The 13,947-nt window shown below is 35.5% G+C and overlaps 1 protein-coding gene across 7 annotated transcripts in view; it reads right to left on the reverse strand.

Moving 5' to 3' along the window:
- The window catches only part of LOC117419757 (receptor-type tyrosine-protein phosphatase zeta-like), a 63,068-nt gene that overhangs the window by 25,070 nt on the left and 24,051 nt on the right, over positions 1-13,947 (reverse strand). For all 7 annotated transcript variants that reach the window (XM_034032814.3, XM_058986061.1, XM_058986060.1 and 4 more), the window contains exons 3-8: positions 10,505-10,684; positions 10,046-10,197; positions 8,851-8,946; positions 7,131-7,197; positions 6,225-6,382; positions 3,008-3,158 (exon numbers count right to left, since the gene is read on the reverse strand). In XM_034032814.3, coding sequence (XP_033888705.3) covers positions 3,008-3,158; positions 6,225-6,382; positions 7,131-7,197; positions 8,851-8,946; positions 10,046-10,197; positions 10,505-10,684 — 804 coding nt within the window. The remainder of the gene's footprint in view (positions 1-3,007; positions 3,159-6,224; positions 6,383-7,130; positions 7,198-8,850; positions 8,947-10,045; positions 10,198-10,504; positions 10,685-13,947) is intronic.

The raw sequence follows: 13,947 nt of genomic DNA on the forward strand, positions 1-13,947 counted from the left end.
AGATCCCTGTGGCAAAGTGCCCCGCCCCTGTGTGCATTTGTGTGTTCTGTGTTGTATATATGCGTGCGTATGTTAATGTTGGTGTATGGATTGGTACACGGGATATAAACGGGTCTGTGTTTCACATGTGTTTAAATTGTATATTTGTATTTAGGCACGGGATTGCACATCACGCACGTGCATTTAAAATGTAATATGTGAGCACGGGGTTGCACAGAATTAATTCACGTGCTGGGATTCAAGTGAATAATTAATTAGTAATTGAATCCCAGCACAACAGTATATATAGATGCACATTTTCACTCAGTCGGGGTTGGTGTTCGGTGAGTGGAGAACGGGAGAGAGAGGAGAAAAGAAAGCAAAGCAAAGCAAAGTAATTAGTGTTTTCACTCACCGTGTTTGTCCGTTTGTCTGTTCACTGTTTAGTCTGTTTTGTTTGTCTCTTTATTTTGGCATATAGTGCCGTGTCCCGTGTTTTTGTGTTTAAAACCTTTTATTTTCTGTTTATTAAATGCTGAGCGCAATCACGCGCTCAGCTTAACCAAACTCCACATCTCTGTCGTTTGTGTTCCTGTTTCTGGTCTGACGCCACCCACTCTGGCCGTCTTTGTGACAATCCCCTATACTGTATGTATCATTTTATTATTGCATGGTGTAGTTGTATACAATCCGCTTGGTCCAGAGGTCTTACAGATATTTCCAAACTGGATTGCAGTAAACAACTGGTCCCAGCCCTCATAACAGTTCAAAGCACTCATATGGCAAATTATTGAGACATATGGCATATGGCATATGGCAAATTATTGAGACATGACATATTCAAAGATTAGTCTTTCCAAATATTTGAAAAGATTTAACTTAAGCATGGGAACTATTCAGAATAACTAGTGTAATAAAAAAAAACTGTGTAATAAAAAATACAGCCTGTTCGTCTAGTTTGCATGTAAAAGTGAGATACGGTTAAGATAATGTGTATGCAAGGAGTATTTATCACTATAAGTAAGCTATTGTAGCCGCCATGTAAACAAAACAAAAAAAATTGCCTTCATTGTTAACATCCTGACAACTTTTTACACTTTTAACTTTAAAATCAATTTCAATGCTCTTTTCAAAATGTTCTCTCTAGTGTACCTGGGCTTCTCTAAATCACTGCTAGAAGAGCAATAAAAAAAAAAAAAACATAACAAATGCTCTGGTTTTTCTGTTCTGTTCCACATCATGGACCATTATTGCTGCTGTTACCTGTCTGACTATGTGGGCAATAATCATTACACTATCAGTGCACTAGAGCAGCCATTTTGAAAAGAGCTCTGAAACAGACTTTAAAAACAATGAAATGAAAAATTACACGTATGTTATTTAAACAGTTGTAGCGATAAGTAAGGAGGACCAATGTTAGGTTTGTCAAAGAAAAACATTTTAAGCATGGGAAAAACATAGCATATCACATACATGTATACATTTTCCTTTTAAATTGTTTTATATAATAATCCTAATGAAATTACTGCCTCACACATACCAGACACCTTTGGTACCCATCCTTTAAGATTATCCTGAAACAATCTACCAATCCTGAACATAAGAGGGCAGTCAAAACTAGACATGTAACACACTTTGCTACAAAGTACAGTAATACCGTTTTCACAACGCTGTAGAGTGCCTCTAACCCCACACTGTTGTGATATTTAAGCATATCAAAACACATTGGAGTACCATCATTCAATTATAAATCAGCATTTACCATTGTTACTTATTAACAACCTCATTCGGTACTTACACTCTTCATAATGATTTTCATTTGTGCGTCCTTCTGCTGTTTTAAAAAAAGAATGTCCCGGTGAGCGGTGCTGACAGGTACTACATTTGTTACTTTAAACTAGTAAGTAACTATTGATCCCATGTGCATTTTGTAATAGAATTGTATTTTGCTGGAGAATATTGGATTGATTTTTAGAACAGTTGCTAAACATGCAATTGCTGTAATGTTATTGAAAGAGGACAGTGCCGATGTTTGTGTAAAGGGAGGAGTTAGCTTCCACTTTATTTGCTCACGGTCATTTCCAGTGTGGACCGTTTGAATTTTGTTGCTTCGCTCCCACACTGTCGGTAAGTAATTGTATGTAAAATAATGTGATATCTGTATAATGTATGTAAAATAATGTGAATCTGTATAATGTGAAATAATGTATAATGTGAAATAATGTAGAATGTGATATCTTGTAACAATTGTAAGTCGCCCTGGATAAGGGTGTCTGCTAAGAAATAAATAAATAAGTATATGGGACCAAGTCTTTCTTTCTTCATGGATTGCTCCCCAGTAGCTTCTGATGGATGCCTTATTTTTCTGTAACCCCTTATGGACATTATGTACTGTTTTGAAACCCAGCTTTGGCAAGAATATGAAAACAGCAGTAATGTCAGATCTTACTGCAGGATTGTAACCACTTCACCTGGCTTCAACACCATTGACCCAATGTAATTTACCTATTTGCTTCAGTGAGTACACTAGGTGATGTTTTTGGAGGTGCCAAGTATGCAATTAAAAAGCAGGCGAGTTTTAAGGCATTTTCAATGTATTTTTGTAGTGAAGTATAGGACATTATTAAAGTCCTCATACATCATTCTACGATTTCTTTGTTTTAGTGTGGGTGTTATGATTTTAGTTTTTTTCGTTGAATGTTAGTGTTGCATATCTTTTTCCTGACTCGTCTGTTATTACTGAAAAGTAGTCAGGTGTAGGACATGCTTTATTATAATGGGGGGGGGAGGGATTGGGGGGTGCATGGAGTCATTTTTTTCAACTTCTCCATCTCCTTTTTGTTTCTGTTTTTATCTTTTAGCGGATTCATATTTCATTATCAATATTTTGTGATGAGGCTCCAGCAGTGGTGATATTGTGAAATTATTCAACGGGTGGAACATGTGATTGACCAATCAGAGAGCAGCATAATATTATTTCATCCTTTGCTGGATGAATGGTTTGGATTAAACCTGTTACTATACTTACCAGATGTATGAACCTCCTCCTTCCCAGTGTATGAGGAGAATACTTGTCCCGTGTACTGGTATTGCAGTTCTCTAAAGTTGTTCTGCAAATAATCCATCAGCATGGCATATCCAGCTTGCTGCATAGTAAGAACCTCACAGAACATCTCCAGCTAAAACAAAAACATAAAAAAAAAACATTTTTAAAAGGTCTGGTGATGAAATACCAGGCTGTATGTCTGCTAACAAACTGTATGTGCTGTCGCTGGTGAGGGTTTGAAAGGGAGGAGAAAAATCCACCACCACACACTTATAACCCCCAACACAACAGCAAAGGTAGCATAATCTAAGGGGTAGGTCATATCTGATTGAATAGTTTGTAAATACAAAGCAATATGGAAATGTGAAAAATATCTGCTTCATTCATATTTCCAGAAATTAAATACAATGTGTCAGTGAAGGGGTTCACTTATACTGGACCCCACCTGTAATGGAAATTTGTTGAGAGTATCATAGAATACAGTTTGTAAACCTCCTGTCTGAAAGCAAGTGGTATGTATCAATAACATGGTCAGATGTTAAAAGACTGTGGCACTGAAACGGCTTATATTCATTGGACAGCAACTAAAACGGACATGTATAGAGAGAATCATAAAATACAACTGTGTACCAACTATAAAGACACTATGCAAACCATGTGGTCTGTATCATTAATGTGACTAGAGGTTAAAGCAATCCAGCAGTGAAAGTGTTAACTTTTAATGGACAACACTGGTAATGGAACTTCAATGGAAATAAGAAAATCAAAGAGTTGTGTACCAAACATTAAAACAGTTGCTCAATGAGTTTTTATAAATGGTTTATGAGATATTAGCAGCACACTAAGGGCCTGATTTTCCCTGTGGGCAAACTGCCCATCTAATTAATTTCCTATGGAGTGGGCAGTTTGCACACAGGGGAAAATACAGCCCTAAGTATGTTGGCAGTGGGTATGCAAATACATATACACTCCCGTTACAGGGATGCGTGACAATCCATAACTACCAGTATTTGGAATTCAAAAAGATGACGAAGCATGATGTAAAGTTTAGCTATGAGTAAATAGATACATAGAAACTGGGGAACAAGCCATGTCTACTTTGAACTTTACAGTTAAACAGGTGACATGTGTAAACCTGCTTTAAATGGAATCTATCCTAGCTGTGTTGCTTATTAATCTTTGTTTAGAAATCATATTTATTTTCTTTATAGTATATAATTAGAGTTTAGTTTTTATTTCCCAAATCTATCTCCATCTAAATGTTAATTAGTAATTGTTAAGCTGTCTCTGCACCCTAATGAAGAGAAAACTATTAATTAAAGACCGGGTTTAAGAGTTTTTTTTTCTTTGCTACAAATCAAGGAGATTTTAAATGATGGACTTGCTATCAGTGTACACTCTGTACTGGGCATTGTATGCTGAAAAGAAAATCTGTCAGAACAACTCTGTTAAACGACTGAAAATAACAAAAGCACAACGATAAATGCAAGAATGAAATGCAATTAGGATCAGCAATGAGCAATTAATGTAATCTGTCATGTCTGTTTCAAATAATAATGAAGCGAAACAAAATCAGGTTCAGTCAAGATATGAAGGTAAAAACAAGTGACATTGTTTTGTAATTAACAACTTTTTCAGCGTTTAATTAGGAAACAGAATCAGCTTAAAATAAGTTTAAAGGGATGTCATGTGATCAAAAATAAACCCTCAAGCCTATAATATGCATATGGTGAACTTTACAGGCATGTTCTATGCTTTGAAAGGAGACTCTGTTTGAAGGCATGTTCTATGCTTTGAAAGGAGAGACTGTTTGAAGGCATGTTCTATGCTTTGAAAGTAGACTCTGTTTGAAGGCATGTTCTATGCTTTGAAAGGAGACTCTGTTTAAAGGCATGTTCTATGCTTTGAAAGGAGACTCTGTTTAAAGGCATGTTCTATGCTTTGAAAGGAGACTCTGTTTAAAGGCATGTTCTATGCTTTGAAAGGAGACTCTGTTTGAAGGCATGTTCTATGCTTTGAAAGGAGACTCTGTTTGAAGGCATGTTTTCAGATGTATGTGTTCAGTTTACTAATCATATTCTCCACAGGAGGAGAAATAAAATATTTATGGCGCTTGCTCAAAGGGGGTTATGAAGATATTATAAATTCAGATGCTGTTCTATTTTGGGTATGCTTAAAGATGATCAAAATCACAGTTACGCGATGTGAGACTGAGTTTTCTGAGATATTATGTTAGAGTGTGTTTACTCCACAGTGTTAAATGCATAATAATGACATTACTACTAACTGTAGTAACCAAGGTAACATTTCATCATGCTTACAAAGCATGCCCTTCAAAGATGAATCATCACCGTTTCTCAAGCATCACAGAGAGAGGAGTTTTCCCCGTTTTTTTTTATTTTAATTTTAATTTTAATTTTGAAAGGAGGCACAAAGTTTATTTGTTAAGATGCTGTGCTACAGGAATGTACCAGGTTAATAGTTTGAGTCTGGTAATAATGGGTGTATATATATATATATATATATATATATATATTGCTTCAAGAACCACATGGGATTTGCTCACATCTCACATGTGGTCCAGGAACCTCTTTCCTAAAACATTTTCAGTTGGGCTGTTCACTCCTTTTTATCGATACCCAAATTCAGCTCCAGTCCTACTGTCATCTGATATGTGATATGTCTTTAATGTCTTTAGTTGCATATTATAGGTATACTGTTAATCTCATAAATGCTTAAAAATTGAAGTCAAATCACTGCAGAAGTCACCTGGTTGGTTAACACAAGAAAAACAAACGGACGACAGAAAACATCTTTCCACTGTAAATGTTGACTGTGATGTTTAAAAGCTATAATGCTAAACTTGCATGACAACCAGATATTAGTGGCAAAAAATATTAAAAGAATTAACCTTAGGCTATAATTGCTTTTGTGGCGGGTTTACCCTGTTTTTTACCTGACTAAATTAGTTCCACCTTTATTGAAGTAAGGCTTTGCCCTGCAGGAAAAAGCCTCACCTGTAAATGGGTGGTGCCATTTAGAAAATTCAACTGGTTTGAAACAAAAAGATTTTTTTTATTTTCTTTTTCATTTAAACTTTTGGAACAAGTAATATATAAAAGACAATTGTCAGCATTATGCAAGTTCATGGGTTCCTTTCTTAGTATCTTTTAACCAGAATCCAAATGAAAACTCGTACCTGGATTTCTGAAATGCTGACAGTGTCCTTGAATACAATCCATTCAACTTTTTCTGTGCATGGGGGAGTTGTCAAAGAACCGTTGTACGTGTAATATTTGTCTGTAGAGTTTGGAAGAAGGCTTAGCATACTAAACGGCTCCAAAGCAGCATTCTTTCCTAAAATAAAGACACCAATGTAATGTAATATATATATATATATATATATATATATATATATATATATATATATATATATATATATATGAGAATTTAAAAGGACTGTTGATCCTATATTATTCATTAATAAGGCTGCCACAATTATATTTTTGTAAACATGTAAACTACCTGCAGTACATTAAAAGGCACTGTTTAAGCAATGAATGGGGCCTTTTTAAGAAAAAAATACTGGCATAATAAATTAATACAAAGCCCCCAAATAAAAACAAAACAAAAATCAGCTGCTTAATGCTGGCTTATAGTTTATGGATTTTATAAACGTGTACTAGTAGTATACTAAATTGAGGTGTTTAAATGTGGCAGCCTTACCCATTAACAGACTAAAAAAAGCATGAACCAATTGTACACAATTACAAATGTTTAAAAAATGTATCTTTAAGTCATTATAATTTCCACCATAAAGCTAATTTTCATGTGTTTTTAAAGCTATAATAAGCAAAATTATCACTAGTAAGTTAATGTGTTCTTTCTCATGCGAGATTATTTTGTAAATCTCACATCATTGATTTCTTTTTAGAAAGTATTATGACCAGGGGTCTGAGTAACAATCAATAGAGTAAGAGCCTCAGATCAGAGAAATGAAAATCACTGGTCTTTATACTGAGCTGATCTGAACCAGTTTCTTGTATTCTTCTCAACAAGCGTTTGAGCACAATGCATAACAAAACGGAAGGAATATAGAACATACCAAAGCGGCTCACACTATTCACACCATTTATAACTGCATTATAATTCTCATTGTCTTCAAGGCCAATCTGTAAAATAACAAAGCAAAGTTATACAACATAAATATACTGTACCAATCAAAAAATACCTATATAATAGAGATTTTTTTTTTTTTTTTTTTTTTGCTGTACATACTGTAACACTAGGCTTCCTTTTTTTGTCTACCTACTCAAAAAAATCATGCTATCGTATGCTATAGAAAAAAAAGAAAGAATTCTTATTGTGTCAATGACCTCCAAAAAAATCAAATTAACAGCACACGAGTCATGAACCACCCCTGACGGTTGTGTTAATCAGCATATGTAAGGGCCTTTTTCATTGTACTTGTCCTGTTGCTGCTCCTGTCTGGAACCGTAAGCCATGAATCTGAATGTCCTTAACCCAACTCAGCTGACTCAACCAGAGAGGCCAGTATTGCTGAGAATTATTATCTTTGTGTTTTCACTTTCCTCTTTGGGAAGCACAGTTGCTGATCTGCAGCCTTTTTTGGACTGCCCTCCTCTCATCTTGTCACCTCTTTTGGCAATCGTCCATGTATAAATGTGAGGTGCATAGTGTTGATGTAAGCACAAATCTGTTAGCAGTTTTTCAGAGACCCAGTAGCAAACCAAGCGCTGTGCCTGTTTGCAGCACTTTAAAAATAAATCTTCCCATTTATTGTCAATAGTAACTAGATACCAAACCCCCACCCACCACTCCCCCATTTGATATAAAACCATGAGAAATGAGACACAAACATAAATAAGGCACATGCTATTTTAATCAGATCACATCAACAGTGTAGGCTTCATCCCCACTGTCATGAGCCTGAGCACCCTCAATGACCTTTAACTAGCTTCAACATCTGCACACGTCACTAAAACATCCTTCAATCTTAGAAACACTGCTTGTCATACACCGATTAGAACTTGATGAGACCTTAATCTACACCTACATTCTTGGAAACTATTTCAAAGCCTCTAAAGTATGTCTGGTATGTAATGCCAATGTGTTGTACAAAGGACTGGCTACATACAACAAAGTTGTCCTGACTGAAGATTTTATATTGCCAGGCCTCAAATCACCTGCCTGATGCGCCACGCCAATCTAATTGTTCACAGGTACAGTCTTAGAGTATTGGAATAGTCTAGAGTAACATAATCACTTGCTTCTTGTCATACACTCTTTTTGCATTTTATTACATAATGTTACATAATGTAGTCAAGCACAACGCTACAGAATACAACTGTAGTCGAGCATCACCTTATTTCATGCTAAAAGCATAAACTACCAAGTGATATAAATATTTTACTTTTACAGAACTTTCTGACCAACTATCAACAACAACAAAACCCAGAACACAGTAACTGACAAGGGTCTGTGTTTCATACCTAAACCTGCTCTGCAGGCTGAGTACAAATATGGTAAAGTTTGCCTGCAGTGATAGGGCAAAGGTGTGTGTTTAAACAAAAACAAAGCAACCAAGTCACTGCACCGCCTATTAGAATCTACAGCATAGACACAGCTTGTGATGCAATGGTAATCTTTGTAGGTTTGCATTGATAGTGTAATATAGTCACTACAAATCTAATATTACTGTGCAGTAAACACTTACGGTTAGATACAGAAATGCTAGATAAATTGACTAATATTAAAAAGCCAAACAAAAAAACCTATTGATGAATAAAACAAAACTGTATTACCTCAAATAAAATAGATAGAGCTGTTAATCTTCCATTGTCCTTCATTGCGTCTTCAATATTTTCAAACGTATCTGCTTCAAAGCAGAAGACTTGCATCTATAATATTAAAAACATGATCAAGTTATTGTTGGAATGCAATACAATAATACAAAACAGATTATTCTAAAATTCTATTCTAGTTAAAACATATCATTTCAAATGAAAAAAAAAACAATTCAGCAAAAGGCTGTTATTAATATCCTATATTTCATAAAAATCTAACTAATTGGTTTCTATTTACAGCAATAAAGGGTTTAGTAACTGATTTATTACAGTATTTGAATACGCCAAAGCAGACATACTGTTATCAAGAACGTCAGGAAAAGGCTCCCAAGTGGCGCTCCATGTGGAGTGCAGGGTGCGCCCTATAGTCTGGAGATCGCAAATTCGAATCCAGGCTATGTCACTGCCGACCATGACCAGGGGTTCCTAGGAGGCGGTGCACAATTGGCAGAGCGCCGCTCGGGTAGGGAGAGATTAGGTAGGCAGGGCAATCTACAGTTCACCGCGCACCAGTGACCCCTGTGGGTGACAGGGCGCCTGCGGGTCTGCAGTGGAGCCATTCAGATCTGTGTTGTCCTCTGGCACCATAGGTCATCAGATTGGCAGGAACACATTTCTCGAGTCACCGGGGCGTGCAGCAGTGAACCGGGATAAAAATAATAATTGGGCTTTCTAAATTGTGGAGAAAACCGAGGTGAAAACCATTGGCAACGACTAAATTAAAAAAAAATAAAATGTCACAAAGTTTCTAATGTGATACTGAACATTGCGCATGTATTTAATATTTTCCTCATATTTTGGGCTTGCACTGCAGCTTTTAGTTCGTAGCTCAGCCTCTCTGCTTTAATAGGTCAATGACAGAACATCAAGGTGCTGAAAACACCCACAATACCTCCTGGGACTGAGAGTAGTTGTAAAAATAAAAAAAATTATTCAGATTCGAGTGAATATGTATTTTTTTTTAATTATCTTTTTTTTTAAAACTTCCTCTTAATAAAAATCATAATCTAAACCTTAAACTATCATTTTTATGTCAGCTGTTGAAAATTTAGCACCAGTTGGATCTCTGGTGCTAAACTTTCAAAACAGTTTAGCACCAATTTTCAAAACCATTTGCACCCCTGCCCATACAGTCATGGCAAATTATTCTTACCTCTAAGGGAAATTTGTGTCCTTCTAAGCTATGTTCCGATCCATCAGAACTTGCATTACATTTCCCCCAGTGGAATGCAATTTTGCCAGCTTTGTATCTAGTTTTAAGGCTTCCCCCGCTTACATAATAGTCATCATTCAGATTAATTTCAACTGAGAATTAAAAGAAAAACAATGTTAAAAGTTATTATTGTAAATTAGAAGTATTCCATTTTGCAAATGTTGATAAAGAGGTTAGCATCCTAAAGGGTACACATTATACAAACACATTACACAAGGGATGCAGGCCTAACTCTAGACTTCTCAGTAATGCTCAATTTACCTGGGGCACATGCTATACAGGATGTGTGTTGCATTGTAATAATTATGGTACATTTTGGTTGTTGTTGTATTAAATGAAGAAAGGGATGTCTCAACTCCTCCCCTACGTCAGAAAAAAAAGAGAAAATTGATACTTTACCTGTTTTACCATTATTGTGTATATAGGTTGTCTCTGATGTTTCCTTTTCCCAGCCTTCAAATTTTAGTTTCTGAAAATTCACATTGACTTGAGTGAAATCCTCATCAATATTAATTGGGGATTGCTTGGCACTGTTACAAGATGGGTACCTTTTCCCCCAGTTGTTTTGGTTTAATGTTTCTGTGAAAATTGCAAAACACATTAAAATGATAAAGATTTTTAAGCTACAATTCAAAAACAAATTTGTGGGTCTCTACCACAAACAGGAAACTATACTGTATATGTCCCTTAAAAGCTGTGCTCACACATTCACTGGGTCTGTGATCTTTTGAAATATCTCAGATTAGATCAAATAAAATGTAAACTCAGTGGATCCACAGACAAACTCTACACAGCCTCATAACCCTCTGTACTCAAGCTTACTTCTTTTCTTGACTAAAAAGTTAGTACAGATTTTTTTCCTTTATCATAAGGGTACTATTTATATTACAGCAATACATATTTGTCAGATGGTGTCTAGATTCATCACTTCTTTCAGGCAGTATACTGCTACTGTATGATTTATGAATAACCATCAATCCTGCTTCATCCTTTGGCACCTTAAACTCAAGGATGATATTTCTCAAATGAAAACCTTTTTAGCAGCCTGTGTCATAGAATGATTAGAATCATTTGTCAAGTTGTTTAAAATACAGTATGTCATTAAGTTCTGAAAAAGTTCTAGGTATATTAAAGAGCATATGTAAATTAATAGGGATCGCACCTGGCTTTTACAATAAATGTTATGAAAAAAAAAATAGCCCTATATTCCTGGCCATGGTTAGACCTATGAACAGTCACAGTGGGTTGATATGCTGTAAAATACCATTTGCTATAGTAAGTGGATAATTAAAATTGCATGTGCTATTTAATTTTGCAGAGATCAAGGACAGCACAAGTAGTTACAATACAAGCTTCCCCACATTGCATCCAGCGAATATTCCAGTAAGGACAACCCAGGGTTTAAGACTATGATCTCAGTTATTGAGGTCACCCTACAGTTTCCCTACCATATATTTACTGCATATAAAGGACAAAAATGTGGAACGACCACCCTTAGGCACACCGTTAAAAGATAACACATGATAAGAGGTCCTTTAAAAAAACGAAATATTGTAAACGTACTTACAGATTGTTGTGTAGCTGTGAGTAATATTTAAATCCTAATTCATAGGGGCATTGCTTGAACGGTACAATAGTTATGAGCATTGACAACATTTTATAGCGTGACAATGACTGCACCCTATGATCTTTTATTGTCAACAAAACAATTAAAATAACAAGGTCATCCATCGTGCTCTGAAAGCTGACATTAGCATTTCAGTGTCTATAAATTTAGGGAAAATATAGGGTATGGAATTACTAATTGCATAACTATGACGTTTTATAATGTGACAAGACCTCACAGCCTTTTCCATGGTTTCAAACTTCATACAGAACATAATGAAGAGATACAGCCACACTAGCGGGTGTTGGCTCAAGCATCTGGTGTCCTAAACAACTGACATGTTTTCAAGTTCATCTGTCATAGTTCCATTTTTTTAATGAACTGTATGAACAAATTTGTTATTTTATAATTATCTGACGGAGTGTGGGTTTTACTGAATGAAACACATGAATATTATACTACATAGTTACTGTAAAGACTCAATATTTCTATATAGAAACACAGATTTCAGAGTATCAACAAGATGGTTTTATCTTCCATTTTAATGTGAAGGAATACTTCAGCTTTTTTACCAACTGCACAAGCCTGCAGTGCACAGCCATCTACAGAAGTATGGCAGTGCCCACAGAACCATGTTCCAGAGTGCGAGATGAAAATACATGAATCACAGACCTGCTTGTAAACACGTTCACTGTTGTGAAAACACCAAAATATGTCAGCAACACATACTTATAGAACCAGTTCCTGCAGTGGCAATAATTAGCTGGTGATAATAATGACGTGTTACTACTACTAACACAATACATTTTATTATGACCTTTAAGTCAAAATGCTACCCATAAGTCATCTAATAACACAAAATGTGCAAGCTAGAAATATTTTAAATAAATAAAGAAAGAAAAAGACAGAAAGAGAGAAACAAAGAAAGATTGAAACATTACAAACTTATCAACCAGGTCCATAAACAAGTCGAACCACGCTTGATTGCTGTATTTGTAAGCAATGAACAAACAATAAGTTCTGGGGGTTTACAAAGTGGTGTCTATAAAAGCAGAAAATGACAGCATACAATCATTCCACTGTCCTTTTTTTCATTATTTGTTTATCTAATTTAACACAGTATTGCATTTTCAATTATCTTCAACAATAAGCTGTTGGTTTGATGCTTGAAAATTGAGATGAGCATCAACATCATGTACAGTTAGTGATACAGAAATCCTTTATGAGAAAAGGAAATCTCTTAACTTTTTGTCCTCCCCATAATGGCTTGTTTTAGGACAGTATCTTAATATTGTGATTAAGTCTACTCAACCAGTTAATCTGAGATCCAGACGAGACATTCTGTGCAGTTATGAACTTGGTGATGCACAGAGGGAGAAGGGGGGGGGGGGGGGGTGTCACTTTCTTTAGTGATGGTTTAGTGGTTTCTGTGGTTATGGTTATAGCGAGGATTGTTTCATTGAAATTCCAATAAATCATTCTATGTCAGCTGTAGGTCTGGCTCCCTGAACAGAGGGGGGCTCAGCGCCAGGCCAAGCACAAAAAGGGATCACATACTCAGCTGTAGTGTATGTTTATGTACACTGGTTTATGATTTTGTTACTGACTATTTCCTAAAAAACCATTCAGCTTTGCGCATAGCCTAAAAGCAAACTTTTGAGGCATTCCTATTTCATGTGTATACCACTGTCCCTAACAATCACAAGCGAGAGAGCAACTACACATCTTTTTCTAAACATGTCCTGTAATAACATCTTATTTAATATATAAGAATTATATTTCTTAAGATACTTAGACACACTTGCAATCATCATGCTTAGTAACATAATTAGATTTTAGCCTCCTACAATTAGACATTTTAGCAATTATACTGTGCTTGGTCTGGTAAGCACATATAATTAGTAAAATGAGAAGCAATTTACTGCAGCTCTGTTTTGCAATTCATTCATTTGTAAAATTATTACAGACAGATTTTGTTGAAACATCTCATAGCTTTTCTCTCCAGTTTGTCTCACATTTCCATTAAGAGATGTGGCTATAGTGCCTATTATAAGATCACAGTTTATATCACACTCTCAGTGCCTTATCTCATATCTTACAAAAAGACTAACAAGCTCAAAATTCAATCAGATAGATACATTTAAATAGTTAAATTAACTCCTGTTAGAATTTTTTTGTGTTATGTAGCATGCTGACTCTGAGGGTGTGACATGCAGTTATACAACACAGTATTGTT

Source organism: Acipenser ruthenus, chromosome 14, assembly GCF_902713425.1.
Source record: "Acipenser ruthenus chromosome 14, fAciRut3.2 maternal haplotype, whole genome shotgun sequence".
Classification (NCBI taxonomy): Eukaryota; Metazoa; Chordata; class Actinopteri; order Acipenseriformes; family Acipenseridae; genus Acipenser; species Acipenser ruthenus.